This window comes from Polistes fuscatus, unplaced genomic scaffold (assembly GCF_010416935.1).
Source record: "Polistes fuscatus isolate 324 unplaced genomic scaffold, CU_Pfus_HIC Scaffold3, whole genome shotgun sequence".
Taxonomy (NCBI): Eukaryota; Metazoa; Arthropoda; class Insecta; order Hymenoptera; family Vespidae; genus Polistes; species Polistes fuscatus.
The window spans coordinates 6,670,809-6,695,218 of record NW_025113107.1 but is presented as its reverse complement, the minus strand read 5'-3'; the positions used below and the strand labels follow the sequence as shown (position 1 = coordinate 6,695,218).

General features: G+C 30.5%; 6 protein-coding genes across 10 annotated transcripts; 2 read left to right on the top strand and 4 right to left on the bottom strand.

The window, feature by feature from the left end:
* Positions 1-406: 406 nt before the first annotated feature.
* Positions 407-3,242, bottom strand: LOC122519655 (T-complex protein 1 subunit gamma). Its single transcript, XM_043639256.1, has 4 exons — positions 2,939-3,242; positions 2,783-2,844; positions 1,246-2,383; positions 407-1,157 (listed from the first exon to the last, which is right to left on the bottom strand). The coding sequence occupies exons 1-4, from the start codon at positions 2,973-2,975 to the stop codon at positions 742-744; spliced, it is 1,653 nt and encodes a 550-aa protein (XP_043495191.1). The 5' UTR covers positions 2,976-3,242; the 3' UTR covers positions 407-741.
* Positions 3,243-3,757: 515 nt separating this feature from the next.
* Positions 3,758-6,163, top strand: LOC122519653 (transmembrane protein 59-like). Its single transcript, XM_043639252.1, has 4 exons — positions 3,758-4,004; positions 4,118-4,232; positions 4,486-4,769; positions 4,940-6,163. The coding sequence occupies exons 1-4, from the start codon at positions 3,864-3,866 to the stop codon at positions 5,303-5,305; spliced, it is 906 nt and encodes a 301-aa protein (XP_043495187.1). The 5' UTR covers positions 3,758-3,863; the 3' UTR covers positions 5,306-6,163.
* Positions 6,164-7,252: 1,089 nt separating this feature from the next.
* Positions 7,253-12,711, bottom strand: LOC122519652. Of its 3 annotated transcripts, none has more exons than XM_043639248.1 (6): positions 10,938-12,711; positions 8,519-10,814; positions 8,199-8,421; positions 8,001-8,110; positions 7,549-7,926; positions 7,253-7,461 (listed from the first exon to the last, which is right to left on the bottom strand). In XM_043639248.1, exons 2-6 carry the CDS (start codon positions 9,659-9,661, stop codon positions 7,315-7,317), a joined length of 2,001 nt encoding a protein of 666 aa, XP_043495183.1. In that variant the 5' UTR covers positions 9,662-10,814; positions 10,938-12,711; the 3' UTR covers positions 7,253-7,314. The 3 variants fall into 3 exon arrangements, with proteins under 3 accessions (XP_043495183.1, XP_043495185.1, XP_043495186.1); XM_043639250.1 differs by having other exon boundaries at positions 8,519-11,466; positions 12,048-12,711; XM_043639251.1 differs by having other exon boundaries at positions 8,199-8,409; positions 8,519-12,711.
* A 520-nt stretch (positions 12,712-13,231) lies between these two features.
* Positions 13,232-17,105, bottom strand: LOC122519649 (protein PF14_0175-like). The gene is made up of 7 exons (XM_043639244.1): positions 15,958-17,105; positions 15,779-15,866; positions 14,700-15,679; positions 14,408-14,621; positions 14,042-14,206; positions 13,690-13,969; positions 13,232-13,597 (listed from the first exon to the last, which is right to left on the bottom strand). Exons 1-7 carry the CDS (start codon positions 17,032-17,034, stop codon positions 13,249-13,251), a joined length of 3,153 nt encoding a protein of 1,050 aa, XP_043495179.1. The 5' UTR covers positions 17,035-17,105; the 3' UTR covers positions 13,232-13,248.
* A 130-nt stretch (positions 17,106-17,235) lies between these two features.
* Positions 17,236-19,509, top strand: LOC122519651 (DNA polymerase epsilon subunit 4-like). 3 transcript variants are annotated; one of them, XM_043639247.1, is made up of 4 exons: positions 17,236-17,250; positions 17,484-17,742; positions 18,218-18,251; positions 18,347-18,457. In XM_043639247.1, exons 2-4 carry the CDS (start codon positions 17,500-17,502, stop codon positions 18,403-18,405), a joined length of 336 nt encoding a protein of 111 aa, XP_043495182.1. In that variant the 5' UTR covers positions 17,236-17,250; positions 17,484-17,499; the 3' UTR covers positions 18,406-18,457. The 3 variants fall into 3 exon arrangements, with proteins under 3 accessions (XP_043495182.1, XP_043495181.1, XP_043495180.1); XM_043639246.1 differs by lacking the exons at positions 17,236-17,250; positions 18,218-18,251; positions 18,347-18,457 and adding exons at positions 18,464-18,612; positions 19,471-19,509; XM_043639245.1 differs by lacking the exons at positions 17,236-17,250; positions 18,218-18,251; positions 18,347-18,457 and adding an exon at positions 18,464-18,670.
* A 305-nt stretch (positions 19,510-19,814) lies between these two features.
* LOC122519648 (dnaJ homolog dnj-5) lies at positions 19,815-24,246 on the bottom strand. The gene is made up of 6 exons (XM_043639243.1): positions 24,081-24,246; positions 22,115-23,657; positions 21,582-22,023; positions 21,293-21,508; positions 20,993-21,222; positions 19,815-20,871 (listed from the first exon to the last, which is right to left on the bottom strand). Exons 2-6 carry the CDS (start codon positions 23,647-23,649, stop codon positions 20,742-20,744), a joined length of 2,553 nt encoding a protein of 850 aa, XP_043495178.1. The 5' UTR covers positions 23,650-23,657; positions 24,081-24,246; the 3' UTR covers positions 19,815-20,741.
* Positions 24,247-24,410: the final 164 nt, after the last annotated feature.

Here is a 24,410-nt window from a genome sequence, read left to right as displayed (position 1 = left end):
AGGATCCTGTTAAAAAATTGTAAAGGATATTTTTTAATTCACTGATTCAGGCTAATATTATATCAAATTAAATCATTAAATATCTGCATAAAGGTGTCCTGAAAAAATGTAATGATCGTAAAATAAAACTCATCTAAACTATGGCAATCTATTCTTTATATAAGACATATAAAGACACGCTCGATGTTTGTATACACTTTAGAGAACACACTTTTTGCAAAGTAACTCTAAACTGTATACCCACACAATCGGTAGTGGCGATGTACAAGACAATAATAAATTGCTAGAATATGTGAGAAAATAAAAACTATAAAAGTACGGCTATAATATTTATATCATTATGATAATGCAGTTTAGCAGATAACATTGTTTACACATAATAAAAATTACGATATGAAATCATATATATCAAATATTAATGAACTATATTTGCACAAATTAAGTACATGCATAAAAATTCATAGGCTGGATAGCTGCATCATACAAATTGCATTATTAGATTTAATTTCTTTTTAATGTTGACACTGATGTCATTCATACTTACGGAATATATAAAAGTATTATGTATATGTATAATTTATTAAGATTTATTTTTATTGTACGAAAATGTATACATAAAGGTAAAGCAGCTCTTATGCAAATTTGCAAATGAAATTGCAATGACACAATTACTACTTAAAATAATTATTTCTTAAACGTAGATGTAAGCAATTAAAATTTAAAAAAAAAAAGCTATATAATTTAATCTTTCATAGATTCTTCGGTCACTTGACTTGGGGCTGTTGGTTCATTATCAGATTTCTTCTTTTTACTTCCTGAGACAATATCGTCAATTCTTAGGAGCAAAATAGCTGTTTCTATAGCAGTTTTATATATTTGTAATTTAACTGAAAGTGGTTCCCAAATTCCACGTTCCTTCATATCAACCAACTGTCCTGTCTCTCCATCAATACCCCAAGTTGTTCCTTCTGTAGTATGTTTCGCACGAAGTGCCGTCAATGTTCTAATAGTATTAGCTCCGCAATTTTGAGCCAATGTTCTAGGTATTATTTCCAAAGCACGTGCAATTGCTTTGTATGGCCATTGTTCAACACCAGCAAGACCTGCTGCTTTCTCAGACAAAAGTCGAGAAACGGCCATTTCAACCGCACCACCACCTGAATAAATATAATTATAAGATCACACATAATACTACTGATATTATTATATTTTATTCTTATGTTAAATTTACTAGATTTTCCATACCTGGTACTAGTTTAGGGTCTAAAAGAAGGTTCCGTGCAACATGTAAAGCATCTTGCAAGTTTCTTTCAGTTTCATTTAGTACATCTTTACTAGCACCCCGCAAAATAATCGTACAAGCCTTAGGATCTTCACAATCTGTAATAAAGCAGAAGTATTCATCCCCTACTTTTTTGATTTCCATAAGTCCAGCTCTTGTTCCAACATCTTCTTCTCTAAGCTCTTCGGTACGATTTACTACTGTTGCACCACAAGCCCTTGCTACTCTGTTGATATCACTTTTTCTCAAACGACGAATAGCAGAGATTCCAGCTTTTACAAGATAGTGTTGAGCTAGATCTGAAACACCTTTTTCAGTGATTACTAAATCTGGTTTAACTAAAATGATATCTTCACAAAGTTTTTTCACATGTTCTTCCTCCAATTCCAAAATTCGTGTAAAATCAGTATCTTTTAATATCTCAATATTAGTTTGGGATTCTCCTTTCTTATATTCCAAAGGACAGTCTAATAGAACAATCCTAGGATTTTTTATAGAACGTCTCATTTTTGGATGAGTTACATCCTTATTAAACATGACGCCTTTAAGGACAGTGCTATCTTCGATAGATCCTCCAGGAATTTTTTCAACTTTAGCATAATGTTTAATATCTATCTCTTTACGGCCATTTTCTTCCAACATTATAGTACTAACTGCATCCAATGCAATCTGACAAGCTAATTTACTCCAACGTCCTATAAACTTTGTGCTAACGCATGAATTTATCACTTGGATCAATTTATCACGATCATTACAATCCAGATCTATACTGACTTGTTCATTTAAAATCGTCACCATGTCTTCCAAAGCTTGTCGATATGCACGTATAATAACAGTTGGGTGCATACTTTGTTCTAAAAATGGCTCTGCGGTAGCCAAAATTTCTCCTGCTAATACAATTACCGAAGTTGTACCATCTCCAACTTCTTCGTCTTGAGTTCTTGCTATTTCAATCATTGATTTTCCAGCTGGATGTTGTACTGTTATTTCACGAAGAATAGCATTCCCATCGTTTGTCATGACAATACCACCCATAGGATCCATTAGCATTTTTAACATTGCTTGCGGACCCAGACATGTTCTAATGACATCTGCGATTGCCTTCACAAAAAGAAATCAACCTCTACAGTTTTAATAATATAGTAACAAAATAAAAGTTTATATTCAATAAATACATATATATATGTCTCTGTATAAATACTTTATATGGACTTTTTTTGACACACTGTATATATATATATATATATAATATACACACACACACACACTAGATGCAGTTAATACCGCAATAATTTATACATATATATATACACATATGTATTTATAGCGTAATTAAATACACATAGGGCAAAAATCAAAATTTCAATACATTCAATTAATAGCTTTTGACAATTTTAAAAGAATTTTTAGATTATTCACAACATAAATGCACGTGGGTGTGCCAAGATCGTGAAAGCCCATAAAAGGAGTTTCATGATCATTTGATATTAAATTACTTACTTTTCCAGCTTGAATATTTTCTTTCTGTACCTTTCTTCCTGTCTCTCGTTTTGTATTCTGGCCTGCAATTATCAAAGCACACGACATTGCGTTAATTACAATTTTCGTTTTAATATAACAAACAAATGCTAATCATGTTCACGATTTTCAACTTACTTAATACTACAATTGGAGCAGCCCCTGGTCCAAACATCCTTTCGATCTTCAATTAATTGTAAACTCAACAAATAAACAATCTCTTTTGTATTTAAATACTAATATATGCTTAGTAATTTTTCTTTTTTACAAAAATGGAGACTAATGATGAACCTATCTCGTACCAACAAACTAGACGTTCAAGAATGCCGACTTTATGAACGAATCCAATGGCGGATAATACGTTATTCAAATGAGATGTTACAGTTATATTGTAATTCGCAAAATATAAACTTTACTATGGTTTTATCTTAATATAAATTTTATATATACCTATAACCAAAGTATTATTATAGTAATAATACTATACAATAAATAATATGTAAATCAAAATATATATTAATTCTATGAAAGAATCTCATTTAAACATGCAATATCAACGGTATATGTTATTAATTATTTGAAATGCGAATTATAATTCATTAATATCTAATAGATAAATATTGAATATATATTATTTGGTATTATAAGTATTTATATTTATAATACAGTAAAAGTCCATAAATGTATATCTTAAGACTTCTTTTTATAAGTCATTTAAGCTTAAATCATAGGAATTTATATTGCAATTCTACAGTAAAGTACCTATTTACAAATCAATTTCATACTTAGTATTTCGATTAATGATTATGTCTATTTCAAGAATATTTAATTTTACAATATAATTAAAATCGTGAAAATTTTATATATATATAATAACAAATAGTACTATATTATATATAGTTTATTTTTTTAAAAGAACGTGGTTGGTTACGATATTAGCGCACCTATCGACAGCAAGGGGTATAACTTTCAGATTTGCAGTGTGATTTTCTATATGAGTTTGACCTCCGTAATAAGAAAATTTGATTCCTAAAAACAGATTATTAATACACATCGAATTGAAATGAAAAAGTATAAAGAAAGTGCTGTCCTACTAGTGTTATTTCTGATAAATATTGTATATTGTGACATATGTTATAATTTTTTAAATCGCGAAGATCCTTGTATCACTTTATGTGAGAAAACACCACTTTCTTTCACAAACGTATGAATATTGTATTGATTTTAAGAATCATGAATTTACTTCTATAGCATAACTTATAAAAAGTCTATTTTTGTATTATATATGGATATTATTACTTTCATTCTTCCTTTCAGAGCAAGTACATTAAGTCTTGTTGTCAACGAGGTTGTAGATTTTTCAATTTAGTGGACTTGAATTATGGACTGGAACCCAATGCTTTAAATGGCACTAGGGATGCCTGTGAAGCTTGTAAATTTAACTCTATTTTAATTTTAACAATAATATTACACACAACAAAAAGATTGCTTTAAATTTTGAGCGTTAAAAACAATAATACAGCTAACAGAATATGCATGGCGATATTGTTTAGAAATATTCTTATAGCTCTTAAATTATGATATTTTTAATTAAATATTAGGCTTAAATAATGTAGGAAACAATGCTTGCTTTTATCTTTTTGTTTTAGTTATATAAAAAAAGTAACTAAACTTTCTTTCAATAGCATGCACAGAAGCATATGCAGAACCACAAGATCGCTATGCTTGCAGCACTGGTTGTGACTTTATGGCCAAACAACGTGTCTCCGACTTGTTATCACTCTTTTCTATTGCTATCTATGTAGAGGAATATGTAGATTCTAACACCTTACTAATGTATCCTGATATACCAGAAAATGATATTCTAACAGACCCTGGTATTCGAAAAGAGCTTCTTCCAAGGTGGTGGGATTCCAATGGGTTTAAATTACCTCAGACTTATATTAAAACTGTTCCAATGAATACTGGGGTAAGTCTTATGTTTTTATTACAATACTTTGAATTTGCATTATTAATTAATACTAACTAGCAAAGATGTTTTTTATATCATAAAAAAGTATATCAATTTGTTATAAGCAAATAATTTTCTTTGAAATAAGATGCTTTTTAATAAGTAAACTAAATGCTGTAAAAATGTAGACCATGGACTATGAGACCCCATCAGATTATTCAGGAGAATCTGAACCAACTTCATCATGGATACCCGGATCCGATTGGTTTCAGTGTGCATCAAGACATGCTGGTATGCCTTCAGCACGTTTTGCTTCTGCTACAGCAGCTGCAGTAGCATTACTTGCAGTATGTATGTATTTATATAGTGTGTCTTCAGAAAGAACACATGATAATATAAAAGAATTTTTTGTTGATAAATCCAAAGCATCAGGTAAAATCACATTGTATATACCAGATGAAGAACCATTGCATAAAAAGCCTCCTCCTAAGTATACTGATATTAATAATAAATTGGATGTTAACAATGAATTGAATGTTAACTTAAAAGTTTAAGTACCTTGTTATTGGAATATTAAGTCATTTTGAAGGTTATTAAATATAATTAATTAATTATTAAAAAAAATTAAAAATATATTCACTAAAGTTTGAATATATATAAAATAATATATTTACATTACAGTTGCCCTTTACATTCTGGCACTGTTGAAATGTTTGCTTCTCATAAGATGCTATTGAAAAATTCATAAGTTAAATACAAGTTTTGATATAATATATATATAAATAAACAACAATTTAAGTCATTAATGTTTCATGCTTTCAACTTTAATAAATAATCAATTTAAAATTGATTATTCCAAGAAAGTATTAATTGAGTGCAATAATATAGAACAGTATATATATTTGAAATATTTCATGTGTCATAAATTTTCTTACATAAGTAGTTATAATATTTATCGTAATATTTTTGTTGTCTTGAAAGAATTATTATGCAATGTGATACTGATGCTTTTTACATTCAATCAAAATAGTGAAGATGGTTAATGTATGCACGTGATAGACTGGTTTAAAGACTGTACAACTTTTTTACATCAATATCAAAAGCCATTTTAGGCACATATAATATTATTTTTAATATAATTTATAAGGCAAACAACTCTATAATAATCAATATAACAATTTTCCATAAATCACAGATTTTATAGAACCGAACTATTCCTTTATTTTTTATCACTATAGTAATAAGAAATAAGTAATTGTATCTATGGATACATTTATAGAAATAATCTAGATTTATAATTTTTGAAATATTATTGTCGTCCTAGATGGATAATTTGTTGATATTAGCTGTTGACTTTAAACATTTTTGTGACATGAGATTTATGTGTTTTAAAATAAACTATTTAGGAAAAATTAATGGTTAACATAATATATCTTTTTAATCTTGTAAAATTGACCCTATTACATGGTATCATATGCTAATAAATACAAAAGTTATTTTAAATATATCTTAACACAACATTTATTAATATAACTTAATTAAAATAATTAAAATAAATTAATATAAATGCTGTGTTATGATATAAATCTAAAAAAAAATTACGATGAAAATAAAGTAGTAAATAAGATTATATATATTTTATCAATATAAAAGAATGATAATGTTAAAATTAAATATTCGTATAATTTGATATAATCTACGAAATGTTAAATAATTAGTGAAACGGCATAATGTATTTATTATATTTTATAAAAATTTATTACTTTTCTTTTTGGCATTATCATTACTACTTTTAAAATGCAAGAATAAGATATTACCGAAAGCAAGGCAATTTTTGTCTATATTTAAAAAACCAAATTTCTGCCTCTATAGAAGGTTTTCACAGATTTTTACACCATACGATTAGTAATGTATAAACGTAAAGAATGAAAAACTAATCTAGTCTTATAAAATAATGTCTAAGAAAAGGAAAAAATAAAGTTTTATCTTATTAGTAAAACAAAATATGCAATGTAAATATCAAAACATTTATTATACAGGAAGATATATCGATATTTCTTAAATAGAGTATCGAAAAGATGCTAAATATTTATCATTCTTAATTATCTTACTGTACGTACTGTAACAAAAATAAAAACTATGCAATATTATTATATGACAATTTACTTATAAGATCGTTTGTCTCTCTATACAGACTCACTATATTATTTAAACAAAATAAAGTCTTTAAAACCTTTGCTATAGTATTTATAACAGAAGTTTCATAACATACGATTCTTGAAAATAAACATCTTTTAAACAGATATACTACAATGTAAAAAAGACAACTGTTTCTCTGTTCTACTTACATTAATATTATCTGTATTAGATATCTTTAAATGTTTCAGACGTTATCATTTTCCTAATTCAGAATATCACAATATGCATAATATGAAACAATATCTAGAATTGGAAAAAGTATATATAAAGAATGTTTAAAGAAAATCGACCTGTACAATATATAGTGAGCATTAACATTTTCCACTATCTATGTATATATTTTCCTCAAAATATTAAAATAATCTTACAACCAATAAAGTTTAGGATCGTCTCGACGAACTTGAAGTTTTAAAACGTGTCTATAAATTTTCAACGCTGGACCCAACAGCAAGTTAAGTCCTTTCAACACATCTGATCTCTTCATTAATAAAAGAGAATGACCATCTATGTCCTGTATACATATAACAAATATATGAAAATTATGAATTATTACATAAAAATTAATGCTAGGTATAGGAAATATATTCGCATTACTTACTTGTTGCCTAAATACTTCTGCTTCTTTTGGAAATAGTCTCGCAAAGTATTGATAAACTTGTTCTGATGTCCAATCCGAAGCATCAGGAATATTAGGATCGATGCCATCTTTAGTAGCATCGTCTTCCATTTGATCGGAAGATGGGCGAACAGGTGAAACTTGTGGGCTTAAAATAGGTGGTGCTAGTACAGTCACACTTGACGGAGTATCAGGTCGTGCAATGATAAGGCTGACAGTCTGATTATTGTTTGTTTTCTGTTGTTTTTGAACACAATGGTTACACTGCCATCTTAAATTTGATTTTGGATTTATAACACGTGGTGAATGGCAGTAATGATGATATGCTTCGTCACAAGAATAACATGTGATTAGTGGTCCCTATATAATACAGAAAAAGTAATTAATACATGATATTGATTTTAGACTACTATTACAAAAATATTATAACTTACAGCATCCGAAGTTTCACAACAAATGGTACAAGTCTTACAACGTTCACATTGCCAATTACTACCAGCCTTGTGAATTATTTCTTCTGGACTATAAATGCAACTTGGATGAGCTAAAACAATCAAAACATAAAGATATTAATTAGTATTAATATTATTTCAAATTGACTGTAGAGAAAAATAAAAATCCATGAAACTTACCTCTTACTGTACAATCTCGACACGCAACTAATGCTTCTTGCTTTTCTTTGGCGCAAAGGCTACACTGTCTACAAGGCCCATCTTTAATTGGCGGTTTAACAATTTCTGGAGGCTCCTGAACCGTAGCAACCTTATTTTGTGTAGCAGCTTGCCTACCACGTTTCCGTCTTACAAGGTTGTTGTCGGATGGATCAAATACTTTTTTTGCTCTCTGGAAAATGGTCTTGAGTTGAAATCAAAGAAGAAAAAGAAAAAATAGAATATTGTTAAGTCAATAACAATTTCGTATAGTCACGTAAAATGAAACATCAGAAACGAACCTTCCTACGAGCACTACGAAAACCACCCACATTGATGTTAGACGGTGTAGGAGAGCAATTCGTAGAACTTCTACCAGCCTCTTCGTCGTCACGATCTTCGCTAAAATGTTCGTTATCCTCTCTCTTATCTTTTTGAGCGGAAGATTCCTCCTTATTGTCTTTGCGAAACTCTTCAAATTTAATTTCTATGTCCATAGGATCATCTGTCCTGACAAGTAATCGTTGCTTACGTTCTGATTTGGAAGATCTTTTGAGGTTATGACACTGATTGTCCGTACTCTTGACGTTGTCCTTTCTCTCGTCGACACTAGCTAACGGATCCTCGGATTCCTTCGTCCGATCGCCATCGAGAGATGTATCTTCAATACGTTCTTGATTTTTTGTAAGAAGAATATCAAAACATTCTTCTTTCTTGTTCGACACTTCTGGTTTCGGACTCGCTTGACACGAGGATCTTGGTGTATTTGAAGCTGAATCGGCGATAGTCAAATTCTCCGACTCATCGAAATCATAAGGGCCATTAGTGGTTGAAGAAACTGTTTGTGAATCTTTACGCCTAATATTACCATTTTCGATATTTTCAAGGGTAAAGGTCTCGCGGTGCGTCGATTCGGTTGCAGTCGTCATGTCGGATGTCGCCACCAGCGAATAATTACCGTTAGAGAGACGTGTTAAATTACCGCTCGCAACTTCTTTCCCGAGAAAATCCTCGGTCATACGTCTAGAGGTAGGATTCGAAAAACCATCAAGCAATTGATCGACTAATCTACAGGCTGGCACACCTTGATCGAGGTAATCCGGTTCCTCAACAACAAGCTCGGCAACCGCGCCAGCAACCATTGCCGAATTTAATTTATCTTTTACGAAGCCTTCCGGTCGATTCTTGTAAAGTTGTAAACGGGACCATTTGGATGCGTTTCTATAACTTGTGTTACCCTTATAATCGACTTGTATAACCTTCTCCGCTTCAATTAAGAGATGAAGATCGGCGATTGTATCTCGCACATCAACCGAAAATTTTCGAAGCAAGTAGTTGCAAATACGATCGGCATCGGGACGCGCCTTACGTCGGCGCAGCTGATCTATCGCCTCCAAGATCTGCTCCTCATGACGGATTTGCGTTTCCACCCGGTATTGCTGCATCCTTCCCCGTCACGCTGTTAACACCCTTGTCCCTCTCTTTATCTCTTTCTTTCTCTATTTTACTTTTCCTTCTTTACTTACTTTATCTTACTCTTCACTGCATGCGTTTATCTTTCTGAAGTAGAAACAACGTGCACATCTCTTTTTCGTAGACCTCTTCAAAAGTTATTTTTTGATATCGTTCTCAACGATATCAAAAGGTTACGAAAAACTGTTCAGTCCCTTCAGGTTTCCGTGTATTATCTTTAGATTTAGAGCCCTACGCGCGTTTTTAGTACAGCCGCACGCGTATTCGCGCTTCGACCTTTCCCCCCTCTATCGCTTTCTCTCTCTATCTATCTTCGTTTTTACTGTCTTTCACTCGTGCGGATTCGCGCGCTTGCATCGGATCATCTTCGCTCGGATAACAAAGTCGAAATCTTTTCCATTTTCTTCGTTATATATATAACTCTACAATCGCTTGAATCAAGTACAAGAAACAAGGTCGTTGAGAAATGTCGCAGCGAGCGAGCAATATCTCTTCTTGAACTTGGGATCTACCTCACGTAGTAGTTACTAATAAAAGTTAGTTCGACGCGCGCAACATAGCACAGTGGACATGCCGTAATAATAAGAAAACAAGAGAAAAGTAGTCCAACGCAGATGAACAATCCGAGCGAGTGTTGCGGTGGGTTAAGAATCGAAGATAAAAGTAAAACAAGGTATAGATCTCGAATAACCGATTTCTCAATAACTCGAATTCGATTTAACCGAAAAATGATATCGATTATGACGATCAACAAAGTTAAATAACGTAGCAAGTTTGTAACATGTTCGAACGCGCGAAGCGGCACTTTGCTTCTTCTCACTTGGTCGTTCTACTCGTGCTGATTCTCTACCCCTTCTCCCTTTCCGACGTTGTCGTGTACCTCTTCGTCCTCCTACTCCTTCTCCACCCTCTCCTACTCTTCCTCTTTCTCCTACTCCTACGGGATCTCGCAAGCGATCGCTCGTCGTTTGCTCGTACGCATGGTCAATCCTCGAAGGAGTTTTCGAATCGCAAGCACCGCTCGCGCCCTTCGCCTGTAGCCCGCGCGCGCAAGCCGGAGACTACTGCCGCGCGTCGTACGAAGGGGAGGGAGAAAGACGGATACGACCGATAGCCGATGATTCTCTACGAAAGTTAGTTAGCTCGTTATTACGTTGAATCGCTCGTTGAAGGGCACTTTGAAATGAAATCTTTTTCTTTTTCTTCCTTATCACGATATGTGTAGCAACCTAATTACAACAAACTTACACGTTACCAAAGAAGATACGACGAAAGGAGCCAAATACTATCCTTTGTTTATTTTCTTATTATCTCAGCTTTCTCTGTATTTTCTTCTTGTATTTCCATCTACTTTTATTCTCTCTCTCTTTCTTCCTTTCTTTTTTTCTTCTTTCGTTTCTCGGTGTTAAAAGTTTCAGGAAGGAGGGTTGCGCTCTCGCTAAAGGGACGGTGTTTCCACTCGATCTTTCGGCAGTACTACATGCGTTTTATGCTCGCGCACATGTATATAGTGTCCTCAGTAAGTTACGCCGGGGGCGACGTGAGCAAAGAAAGAATCTCGGTTGCGCGCGGTCGTTTCTGTCCGCACGTCGTCGGTCCACGCACCGTCTCGTATCATCGGCGCGCCACGATCGCGCCTCGTTCTTCGTGTTACCTCTCTTCTACTTTCTCTGCCTCTCTCTCTCTTTTTTCTCTTTCTGTCTTTTATTTTCACACTGCCAATAAATTGTATATTTTGCAACTGATAATACGTTTTTGGAACAACTGGGAAATTGAACTAATGGCAGACGAAAGAACAAACGAAGAAATGAGAGAAGGACGAAAGAAGGAGGGAACAAGAAAAGACCCTATCTCGTGCGCGTCGCAAGAACGAATGCTAGCGGACTACGGCTGTAATTGCAAACGACGCGCAAGCAGAGCGCGCGCCGCACACCTACAAACGTCGCAGCGCATTCAGGTTCTACGCAAATCTACAGAAACGTGCATTTACGTATTCGAATATTCCTGTGTAAGAGCGCGCATACATGTGCTGCACGACAAATATGTCGTGCATTAAATATATATATATGTATATATATATAATATATAATATATAATATATATTATATATTTTTCTCTCTATATAAATGCATATATATGCATATTATATACGTAGATGCGTATGCATCTTTATGTATCACGCGATACGTAATATTGCCGGTGCTCGAGCAATACACGTTTTTGCATATGTTAGGTACTCTAAAATCAGGAGCTAGTGCTCGAAAGTCTGGAGAACGTCGATAAAGAGCGCGTAACCCGGAATTTCTCTGTGGCGCGCTCCTTATTACTGTAGTATGATCGGTGACAAACGAAAATTACCTCAAATCTTCCTTGTCTTGCAATACGCACAAATTCTACTCCTTTTTTCCTTCCTTCCTTCCTTCCTTTATTCCGTTTGTACTTTTGATCGCTACTATTCGACGCGTCGTCGATCCTCTTTTTGTCTCATGCAAGCAAGGTGCAGCTAAGCGAAGACGTGTGCGCGCGCGCGCGTTTACTGCACACAATACGACGGTACGGTAACGGTGACGGTGACTGTGACTGTGACTGTGACGGTGACTGTGACGGTGGTGACGACACGATGACGAAAGAAGTACGACATAAACGCGAGACGCGCTCTTTTTCTTCTCGCGCCTCGTACGAACCGCCCGAGAAAGATCGACCGATCGACTCCTGCGTACGAATCGCAACACACTTCAATGTGCTCGATACACTCTCTCGGTACCGCGCCGATCCAGTGTCGATCTAGCGCCAGTCTAGCGCTAACAATCTTACGCTCGTGTTATTAACGGGTTTATAATTGTACTACCGATTAAGGACGTAACATATCTCAATAAAATTTAAGTGCGCTTTCTTCTACTGCATCGTATCACATCGCAACACATTGTACTGCACCGTCCTAATGCGAGCAAACGTAGCGCACCGCACCATGCCACGCCGGGTGCGGCTTTGACGCGAATATGGATGAGCGGAGCCGCGCTCGACGCTCTACGGTACACGCGGAGCGTGCTTCTGAAGTCATAGGAGGGGAAAGACGTTGTTTCGTCGACCGATCGAGCTCCTCCCCACTCCTTGCTCTTTTTACCCCTACTTATTCTCAACTTTCACTTATACTTAGGTACGGTCAACTACGAACAAAATACCATTTCAACTTAAATACTTTACTAAATTTTCTCTTTTATTATAAAAATAAACAATTTCTATTTTTTCATCTTATAAATACATAGTTATTTGTTCATAATTTACCAAATAAACCCTTCTCTTCTAACGTTACCTATTGTTTGTGTAATAAAACTTTGATAATCTACAAAATTAAATATCGAAGTGTGCATATTCTCAACTGTTTATCTTACCAATGCGCATCGTATAAACAGATGATTTTTTTTATTTTTTAAATATCTTTATTATAAAATGAATACAAAAATTTTACTTTGTCTATGGTTAAAAATATTGAAGATAAAAAAAATCTGTAAAATACTATTATAATTATTTATACGATGATTTGTTTTCACTGTTTATATTATACAAATGTATTTTCCTTTTCACTTTCAATATTTTCATTATTATTCCCTCTAAACTTAGAACTTAAATTAAATGGTTTTCCTTTTGCAATATTTATGTTATTATCTGTTAAAGGACTTTTTCGTTCTGATTTGTTGATTTTTTTGCTAATCATGGGTGATTTTTTAAAAATTTCTTCTTCCTTTCTTGATAACGTTTGTGACGACATTGAAATTTCTTGGGATTTATTGATATCCTGCGACGATGCTCTTACATGAACACCAGGAGACATGGAATATTTTGGAATACTAGATTCTCTTTTTTGACTTTTAGGCGTCCTTTTTTTTGGTGATATGCTTTTATTTACTCTGTGTATATAAAAAACAAATTGTACTTAATTATATTTACTATAATTTTATTTTTATGCATAAATAAAAAAATGTACTATATATTTTCTTACCTCCTTGGACTAAGATATACTTTACATTTCTCGGTAGTTACTTCCTCTTGTACGTTTATTGGTGATATATCGCATGAAACATTAAGCCTGTCGCGACGTTGACGCGTTGGCACTTGTACAGCAGATTTACATTTAAGAAAGTCTGGTGTCGATGATGCCATTGGTTTTAATTTAGGAGATTTTTTTAATTCAATACTACTTTCGATCGAATTCGGTGTACTACTGAATATTTTAATACAAGGTTGTACATTCTTGGGTGATTTCGGAGGTGTAGTAGTACCTAGTACATAGATTCAAATCAGAAACTTCATTTATTTATATGTTTTATATGTTCATTATTTTTCTTCTATACCTATACATTTTCTTTGCATATTTCCAATTGGAATAATTGCTTTCATAGGACCTTTTTTATTCACAATTTCAGATTTTGATTTGTGTTTTAATTGATTTTTAACGACTAATTTGATGGGCGGTTTTTCTTTCGGATTATTTTTGTTTGTATTAACTTTGTCTATACCTAGAAACAAATTAAAGATATTTAGTTTCAAATCTTATATAAAACTTTATATATACATGTATAAAAACTTTGATGTAGGGATATCACATTTTATGTAAGTGTGATTTGCTTTAAAAGAGACATTCCAATATTAAAGAACAACATTAATATAACATAATTCAATGGGATTAATACTCAATAATAGTAGATGCTAATATTTACTAATAATTGGATGATCTCCTATGCTAGCAGCAATTTCTGTTTTAGATGAGTTTAAATTAATTGAACCTGGATCACTAGGAAAACGCTTTCTGGCCTTACTTAATTGAGATTTGTTATTTTCTTTAAATACAAATGATTTTTGCAGTTTTTTAGGAGGAGATGTGCTACTTGTACATGTACTTCTTCTTAATGCTTTCTGGTAAGTTGGTTTTGCCTATAATATATTAAATATTAAAATTAAAATAATTTGTGTGTGTGTGTGTTTTCATATATAAAGTATTAACATTCTTACCTTTGACATTAAGTCCAAACTTCGTCTTTGTTTTACTTTTAATGATGTTGAAGATTTTATTTTATTTTCAGATTTATCTTTAATTGATATTTTTTCAGTATTATTAGAAATCACGTTATTTTGTTCATTATTTTTTACTTGGTCATTTTTTGAGACTAAATTTAATACTTCTCCTAAATTCTTCAACAAATTCAATGTGGCAGATTCGTTAGATTGTCCACTTAATACTTTACCTAAATTAATAAGCAACTCTACTGCAACTTTTTCATTATTCTCTGTTCTATTATTTTCTTCTTTATTTATTGTCGTATTTTTCTGAGTAAAATTATTAATATCAACATTATTTTCTTTTTTTTCTATATCAACATAACTTTCTTCCTTTGGAAAAATTTCTATTCGTGGATTTATTGATGATACTTCATTTTCTTTTATTAATGATTTATTATTGTCATGTAATGCTTCACATCCGTTAATTTTATTATCATAATGTGACTTCTTAACTTCTATTTCATAATTTTTTAAATCATCTAAGTGACTCTTATCAACATGTTTTTCTTCTTTTGTATTTTGTATTACTCTTGAATCATTTGTTGTTTGAATACATGTAGAAAATAATTCAATTTTATTACTGGACTGAATTCCTAAAACTTGTTCTAAATCTTCAAGTAGTCTATTAGCCTCAGAATTATTTTCTATTTTGACTATTTTTTTGAGGTCTACTAACAATGTAGATGCAGCTGTTTTATTAACAGTAATTTGATTCAAAGGAGCAATGTCTATTTCTTTTTTAACGTTATTCTGTGATTTTGTTATATCGTTTGTATTACTATTACAAGATAACATGTCACCATTTTCTTGTTCCCTATTGGTAGCATTTAAAATTGGTACCTCAATTAAGTTATCTACAACGTCATCTTCATATGCTGGCAACAATTCTGAAATCCACATAGGATCATCTATGATCAGTTCGTCTACATTTGCTGTTAGAAAAATATATAAAATTATATATTTAGATAGTTATAATAAATTATTAAAATTTATACAATAGAAAGATAGCAAATAATAAAAAGTATACGTACACCCTGAAGATTTTCCTGCAAATTCTTCAAACGTTCTTGCAAGAGCTTTAGCTTCATTAATTATTGATGTATTGATATTATTTTGTTTCTATAAAAAATAGATTTAAACAATTTAATACGTAAGAAAACAAAATATCTTAAAGTAATCAAATTAATAAATTATATTTGTATTTACTTACAAGAAATATAGAATCAGAAGAACTATCCAAGCAGGTATTATTAGATAATTTAGGATATGTAATTTCAGGTATACAGGTATCAATATCGAGCAATTTATCATCGGGTAACTTATTATTAACATCAACTGTTGTTTGGATTGGCTTCTGAGCTGGTGTAATAGGTAATGATATTGTAGATACTGTACTCATCGTATTATTTATCCTTTCATTTAATTTAGTATCGCAAGCTACTGATGAAGAACAATTATTTAAAAAGGCAATATTCATAGTATTATTAGACATTGAAGCAGAATTATGTGTTAAGGAACCAGAATGCCTTGTAATGCTAGAAATGTTTGATATAGTAGAAAATACGGAGGTGTCATTGTATTGATCCTCTATAAAGCCTTTATTAAATACTGAAAAAGACTTGCTATCTGAACCATTTATATTTATTTTATCAGTTTTTAATGTTTCTGTTGTAGAGTTAGACCTAGGTTTCAATAACTGCTTACATTCAGATATTATATCACCTTGAGAATATGAACGCGTTTGTATTGTCTTTGTATTTAACAGTATTTTATGTTGAAGCATACACGGAATCTCAGTTCCTTCTTCATTACATTTACTTTCATATAACGTATCATTCATTGCTGAGTGATTTAATATCGATAAATCTAATGAATTTATCTCAGCTGTAGATACTACAATATCAGGATTTGGTAAGAATTCATCTGAAGTTTTATTTTCTTTTAACTTACACAATTGTGTGTATGTAGCTTTGAGATCATCTGTTATATTTATGTTTTTTTCTTCTTGTGTAGTGATATCATTTCCCATTAAAGCTTCTTCATATACTGTTTCAAATGGATCTTCTTTTTTACGAACATTTTCTATTGCTTCGTCTAATATCGCATCAAAAGGATTATCACCTAAACTTTCACGTTTTCCTGTTATCAATGCATTATTATTAATCCTGTTATCACAAATATTTATATTTTTTCGTTCTACATTTGAAGGTACAGGTATTAACGGCGATGCTAATTTTATATTCAATGAACTACCTGCAGAATTATCTAAGTCTATAAGGTCACACATTTCTTTATAAATTTACGAAATTTTTATCGAAGAAGATTGACGGTTTGCCACTATGGTTAAACGCGCTTCAAAAGTATATATATACATATACTTTAAAAATATTTTTAATAGTGCCCTCTAGAAGATATACAGATGTAACTAAATTTACTAAACATAACTAACCTCATTTCGTACTGACAATATATATGCGGCAAATTCGAAATATTAAACTATCTCGTAAAAAAATATTACATACTTATGCATCATAAATTAATTACTACGATTCGGATATGACATCAAACAAAATAAAAAGTTTTTAATCCTTTTTTTATAATTCGTATTACGTTTATTTAATAAGATATTATAGTCTATATTTTTGATTGTGTTTTTAATTTAAAAATTTTATATGGTATGATACACACATAATACACATAGGGTATTTAAAGTTATTACTTTGTGGTATTGTGTAGAGTGAATTCTATAAACATGGCGAATACCGAAGTTGACGATTCGACGTACGAAGAAGAATCAGATGAAAGTAATATTATAGTTGATCTTGAAGGCTTACAAGATTCTCTAGAGGGACCTGATACAATTCTTCAGGTTGACGAAGAACAAAGAGAGAAATTAGTACGACTTCCTATAGGCAGAGTAAGAAATATTATGAAAATGGATCCCGAAGTAAATTTAGTTAACCAGGAGGCAGTATTTTTAATAGCAAAATCAACGGTAATAATTATTTTATTTTTTTTTCCTATACAGTTTACATAATAGTTTTTACTTATTATTATAATATTAATCAAAAATTTTATATTTTAATCTAATATAAAGATATTATTAATTTGATTCTATTATAAATATGTAATATTTATTCAATAGAATAAGAAAAATATTAATTAAATTACATTAGATTATAATTCTAATGTAATCCGTTTCCATTTTAGTCGAAAAATTATTTCATTCGTTCCCAAATTTTGTGAATCCCAAACGCAATGTCAGAAATTAATTCTTTGTCTTATCAAACTCCTTTTTGCATTCCATTTTTAATTTGTATGATTTAATCTTAATTAGTATTTAATATTTCTAACTTGTATTAAATAATTAAATTTATATATATTATTTCAATTTCATTTGTATATAATTTGATTATAAAGTGTTTCTAACTGAATTTCAAATAACATTTTTTTCCTATTTCTATTTATAGAATATGCTATATGAGAAACTAAGTCAAACTAACAGTGAGTGTCACAAAATTTTAAACTTATCTTTCTCGAAAACAAAGGCTTATATGAAAAAATTTTATTCTATATTTTTGACTTCGTTTTTTATACAGAATCACTCTCTACTCGCTTATACCATCAGGCACAGAGTATCCTGCATATATATACATAGTCATCTTTGTTTGAAAATTTTATAATTATTTCTGTATAGTCGTAAATTTTTCTTTCAGGAACTTTTTATTGACTCACTTGCAAAGGAAGCCTATAAGTATACTATACAAACCAAAAAAAGAACATTGCAAAAACGAGACATTGAAAATGCAATTAATAATGTAGATGCGCTTGTGTTTTTAGAAGAAATGCTCGAATGAATTAGAAAGTAATTTTTTTACTTTATATTATAATTAGTAAGAAGTTATGTAATATAATATAAAAAATTGCTTAATAAACATTTATATATTTTTTAACTTTAATTGTTTTTATAATTGAAACAAATGTATGCAAATATTTTCTAGTTTTGATATTTTATTGTTTGCATTTTCACAAAAACATTAATAAATAACTTGCATCAATTAAATACTAATGGAAAGCTCTTATACATAATTTCAAAAATTAATTCTTTTTTGTGTTGATAATATTTTTATCTTGTAGATTATTATGTTTATAAAAAGGTAAGGTATAGATAAAATCTATATTATTAAATAAATGATATATGTTACAATATATAGTATAGCTTGTACATCTAATTTATAGCTTTATTGTAAATTCATATGATATACATGTTAATAGCTGATATATTTGCATATACAAAGCACTTTATAATTTATGGCAGTACAAATAAGGAAGCTTTAATTTAATTAATATATGAAAATTTTTTAAATGAACATGAATATGAAATTCTGGCATACTTTGGCACTCTCGCGATTCAAATTAATTATAATGCAAGAATCTACCATTGACTTGTATACATACACAAACATACGTGTCGGAAAAGTATATAATACCACCATCATTGAAATAATACTTTTAGTCATTGATATTTCTTGTTTCTGCAATTATATTCTGCAAATGACACGATTATTGAATATTTCTGCTTTTTATATTAATTTCAGCATCTTAACTTATAATGCACTTTGTACAATGCTGAACAAATTTGTACATATATTTTTTTATTTAATTCTATATATATGTAACATTTGCAGTATTGTTAACTTTATCTTTAATTTAATTTTTGCAGATGTTCTGTCAAATTTTCTAAATGCTAATACAACATATGCTTAACAAAAAAAGAAGAAAATCAGTCTTTAATTTACAAAATTCTGATAATTAATTTAATAAATATAAATAATAGAGATCATGGTTTATAATAGTTACCACAATATTATAAAATCATTATACAACAACAAAAAAACGATACAATAAAAATTTAATAAATTTTAAAAACATCTGCATTGATAACATACAGAGAGAAAAAGAATTAAATTTTGTAGATAATATATTAAATATATTAAAGAATAGGGTATTACGATTATTATTAATATTAATTAAACTTATTCTGAGTATCTTTAAATAAAGTAATCATCTTTTTAAGAATGTTTTAATTCCACATCACGTTCATTTAACATGTATTTAGTAAATATTTCTATGTATAGAATAATATACAAAGTAATATTATATTATACGTTAATTCAAATAAAGTAAAATTCATTATTTTTCACTGATTGTAAAATATCATCATATTTAAATCAAATAATTGTTCTTAAAATCTACTAATTACATACCTGTGTGTTACATAAGAAATCTAGTATTAGTAACTTTTCAATGTATTCAATAAATTAACTGTTTATGTAATCCCAGAACTATAGATGATTTGAAACAATGGATGTATATCATACCTGATATTAGTAATTAATTTCAATATTGGTTTATTTTAAACGTAAAAGTATGTAATGTAGATTATAAAACTGTCATTGTTAATAGTTTTATACCTTTAAACATAAAATCATTTATTTTTATAATTGTACTGAAAGCATAGTATGTTATATTATTATGTTGTAAATCTTGATCAAATGTTAATATATATAAAGAAAAAGAAAGGAAAACTATGGCTTTTACATTCAAAAAGTACAAGCTATTTTAAATATATACAACAAAATCAAGATGCACATTGTTTTTGCTTTCAGAAACAAATTATTTTTCTACGTGTATTGTTTTAACACTTTTTGTTTTGATGCACCTAAACATTTAAAAAATTTATTATTTTCAAGAGTATTATTCTAATGCAAGTCATAATTCTTTTTTTGCATGTATTATGTATTCTGATTGAGTCATATACTTTTAGAATATTAGATTGAGAGTATCAGTCACTGAAGACCACTTATATTTTCAAGATCTGTACCTGTCGTTATGATGACAATCACTCGGAAAAAAAAGAACTTCAAACCAATATGTGTTTGATAACCATATATAGTAAATATCATAAGATCTCAAAGCTTCGTATACATTTGCTTACTTCTTGCGTTTGGTTTTTCGTCTTCTGCAATCTCCTCTAAAGGAACTTTGCTCTGCTGATGTATTAGGATTACCAGGTTTGCTATGGTTATATAGATTATTTAAAAATTCTTCGAAATCTGCTTCACTGTATTAGAAAACATTAAAAACTTGTAATTTAATTTAAGTAAATCAGTTTATTATGGTTATTTATCTATATCAAATTTTCTTTATTGATTTTTTTTTAACTGTTAGTTTTGTATTCATACCTTGTATTCGGATCCATTTGCTGTCGTTTTTTACCACTATTAGAAGTCTGTGGTGGTGGACGTTGACCTAGTACAATCCTATATTGAACGCTATGTGTGTTTGCTCTGAGATGCTTTAAATTACCGGCTTGACAAGCAGCCCAATCAGTGACATCGTACACTGCACCTTCCATACAAGCATAATAATGCCAAAGAAATCCCATTAAACGAGACTCTGCCCATATATCACCCTAATTAAATTTGAACAATTATATCATAAGTGCGAAAAATGAATTAAATAATTACAGTTTAAATACGGACCTCTTTTGCACTGTGACGTATCTTACACTGTGCACAAAACCGGGCAGCATAGCAAGGACGCTGAGTTGGAACTCGCTTATGCCTCAAACCACAGTTTGTACACCTTATTGTATTTGCTGCTTGTTCCATTTTTCTATGTAATTGAGATAACAAGTCACTTAATTCACCCCATGCAGCTTCAACCTGTCTTGTTTGATCAAATGCTTGTCTTCGTTCCTAAAATAAAATTGTTTTTAAATAATTAATCAATATTGAAAAATTATCAGTTTACAAATAAAAAAAATATTACTGGTTCCCCAATTATATCAAAAGCATGAACTAGTATTTTGAATGCTTCTTCTGCTCCAGGTTGATTATTTTTATCTGGGTGCACTAAAAATGCTTGGCGCTTATAATATTTTTTAATATCATCATCGGAACATGTTGGTGTAACTCCAAGTATACTGTAAGGATCTTTGCCTTTACAAGCTAATAATCTCTTCATAGCTTCTTCTCCAGTGCTAGGTAGTGCAATGTTAGCTTCAAGTCCGCCATGTATCCAATTTGAATTTTCTTCTTTTTCTTCATTTTCGGTCTTCATTTTACGCCAAAAAGCAAATTTACTATTTCCAAACCAATGATCTAATTGTTTGCCCAAAGCATTAAGAATACGTATTTTTGAAAACATTGTTACTACATAAATCCATGAGTATTTTAAATAGAGTATAGAGTGATACCAAGCACATTTACCACTGAAAAATATAGAAAACATGATAACACATATACATGTGGATGCGTGAATTACATATTTAAAATTCATAAATTAATTTTATTAGTACTTACAGTTGAATAACAAGATTGGCACTCATACTAACTACATCTGATATTAAGTGTAATAACCAATAGAAAATTTTTAATACAATTTTACTCCAACGGCTTGCATATTTATTTAAGTTTTTACATAGATCCTTAATAGGAGATTCTCTGCATTCTTTTCTACGACTTCTTTGACCTTTTTTAATTTGCTGTGCTTTTTCAGCTTGGAAGCGCTTAGAATTTCTTTCCTTAGTCATTTTTTTATCATCCTTATTAATTTTATTATTCTGTTGCTGATTCTTTTCAATTCTTTCGGGTGAAATTGTTTGACTGGAATTGTTAATTGTATTTAAATTGTTATTTATTTGTATTGGACGTTTTGGTACATTGCCAGTTGTTTTAGAGTTATTATTTTGAACTTTCGAATTATTAAGCGTCTCATTTTTGTCATTTTTCTTAGAAGTTTTCAAAATTTTCTTCTTTTCAAACTGATCTGATCTGTCAAAAGTACTTATTTCATGAGATTCAGTTTGTGAACCTAGATTATCTAAGGAAACCCATCGTCTTGGAAGATTAGAATTATTTTTTTCTAATACTTTTTTAGGAACCTGAAATTTTGGGGAATTATGATCATCACTCCCTGATGAATTTTGTCTCTTTAACGATGTAGATTTAATTTTATTCTTTGAACTTTTATTGGTAACTTTTTTTGTCATGGATTCAACTTTGGGTTTCATAGATGGTAAAATTAATGGTGAAGGTGGAGTTGGTGCTGATTTAGTTAATACGTCTGAATAAGAAGGACGCATAGGCTTTACTTCTGCTACCATTCGTGGTCTTTTATAGTGATTCTCTGATATATTTCTTGGTAAATCTTCAGGATCTCTAACATCCGCATTAGATTGTGGTACTGGTGTAACATTAGGAGAACCACCAAAAGGACTATAAGTTCCTGACTGATTTGGAACCCAATTACAGACAAGATTATCAATTAGTTGTTTCCCATTAAAATTTTGATTGGGCATATCAGATGGTATATTCATGCGTTGGTCATTGAAAAGCCCATATTCTCTATCCATTGCACCTTGATTTTTATAAGGTGTTATATTTGAAAGTTGACATTGTTCTGCCATTATTTGTGATGCATTTCCATAAATAACATTTATGTAATTTCCTCCGCCAACATCAAAAGTTCCCACTAAATCATTATTTTCGTTAATACCTAAATGGTTTACAGTTTGAGGTGGAAAATACATGGGATCCGTAGTAGTATTATCATAACTTGGTATATCTTGCATATATAAAGAAGTTGCAATTGGATTCATTGGTTGCACGCTTTGTGGAGATGTGGAGATAGTAGGATGTGTAGATTGATTAGCAATATAGTGTCTCGCTTGACCAGAAGGATAGTCATTCCAATTATGCGGTGGAGTTTGTTGTGGTGATATTCCAAACTGAACATAATGGCCATTCGAATTTTCTAAATCAGCAGTCATTGCTTCTATTATCTTATCCAAAGACATACGCTTAAAATCAGGAGTTGGTTGTTGCTGTTCTGCCATTTTAGGTTCTATGTAAAAATATATAAACATATTCTTTAGTACTTAAAGGTCTATCAGGTTAAAGGAAGTATATACTTAATAGCATTTTCATGCAATATCTATTTTTTTTAGGTATATATATATATATATTTTCTTTTTTAAAAGCGTATAAGCAGATACGTGTACAATAAAATTGCTGTTTTGTAAAATAAAGTATATTGCAACAATAATCTTACATATTGTATCTCTCTTCTCGATTAACAAAACTAAATATAAATAATTTATAATTAAATAAGAGTAATATAAATAAGAATAAAAGTCTATGGGATTAGTAAAAATTGATGCATGATACGAGAAATATTCGTAATAAAGATATCATCTCAAACAACTTTAGTAACCTAAAACGATGATTCATGACGCAGTGTAAGGAAATACAAGGGTACGGTACTCACATTAGCCAGATAATCTATTTTGTGAAGGATAATTTTACATTGCAATCAAAATAGTTATTTATTTAATGCATTATATTTAAAAATATGCAATGCACAATTTACGCTATATACCATGCGGTTGGCGCAGAATCGGTCATTATATTTATCCGTATGATACTTACTAAGAAGTACGTTTTTAAACAGATAGTACGAATGAAAATCTCCCCTATATATCTATATCTTATATATATACATACATGTTTTTTACTGTTATCAAAATATTAATCGATGAATTCTCTAAATATCTTATATCTGAATATCTCAATATATAAAAAGAATAATGAATATATT